This window comes from Limulus polyphemus, unplaced genomic scaffold (genome assembly GCF_000517525.1).
Source record: "Limulus polyphemus unplaced genomic scaffold, Limulus_polyphemus-2.1.2 Scaffold517, whole genome shotgun sequence".
Classification (NCBI taxonomy): domain Eukaryota; kingdom Metazoa; phylum Arthropoda; class Merostomata; order Xiphosura; family Limulidae; genus Limulus; species Limulus polyphemus.
Genome location: NW_013666127.1, coordinates 46,142 through 46,910, shown reverse-complemented (window position 1 = coordinate 46,910; position 769 = coordinate 46,142). Strand labels below are relative to the sequence as shown.

Sequence of the window (769 nt, the reverse complement as noted above, 5' to 3'; positions counted from 1 at the left end):
GGCATGTTGTAGCACAAGATAATTAGTGTGTGAACCTATTTTCATTTATATAGTGCTCTGTGAACACAAATTAGTTAGCATAAATCAGTTAAATGAAAAATTAGGTGTCTATTTACTTGTGACCACTCAGTGTATAGTGGTGATAAAAACTAGATTCTTTTTTTTTGTAGTTTGCTCGTTCAGATTATTTATTATTGTAGATTTTTAGCAACTTCTCAGGTACTTGTAGAACTATAAGTTATTACACAATGACATTAAAAATACTAATATTGTAACATTACTATTAGTATTACTAGTCCCGAACCCAGAACAAATAATAATAAATATAAAATTTCGATTAAGTAATTAGCTTATAATATTATATACATAGAATAAGTATTTGTACCAACCTTTATTTTAAAACAGTACAGCAGTGAATGAGCAACGGTATTTGCCATTTTCTTAAAATTGAAAGAAATATGAACGTGTATTATACCTAACCATACTTTAGTTTAATCACCTCACTTTCCGCTATTATACCTACAATTTGTACAAACAGAAATTGTTGTAATAGGCCTAAAGCATCTTTAATAATTGAGAGCACCCCCTTCTGACATACATATTCCGAAAAAAAAAGTATTTACAAAAATAATAATGTCGCAAAGGGGTTTTCTATGATAAATAAAATAATTTTTCGTACTTACTATTGAATATTCTACGTAGAACATATTGGTATACCACATATTTAAATTAATATAATGACAGGAAATTGTATTGGTAAGACAGAGTA

General features: G+C 27.7%; 1 protein-coding gene across 6 annotated transcripts in view; it reads right to left on the bottom strand.

The window, feature by feature from the left end:
* Positions 1 to 559, bottom strand: part of LOC106458794 — an 82,906-nt gene extending 82,347 nt beyond the window's left edge. For 5 of the 6 annotated variants that reach the window (XR_002610442.1, XM_022385138.1, XM_022385134.1 and 2 more), the window contains exon 1: positions 390 to 559. Coding sequence is in view for 4 of the 6 variants with exons in the window: in XM_022385138.1 (XP_022240846.1) it covers positions 390 to 437 (48 nt within the window). In the remaining 2 variants the exon portion in view is untranslated. The remainder of the gene's footprint in view (positions 1 to 389) is intronic. The other variant, XM_022385137.1, reaches the window with a different exon arrangement.
* Positions 560 to 769: the final 210 nt, after the last annotated feature.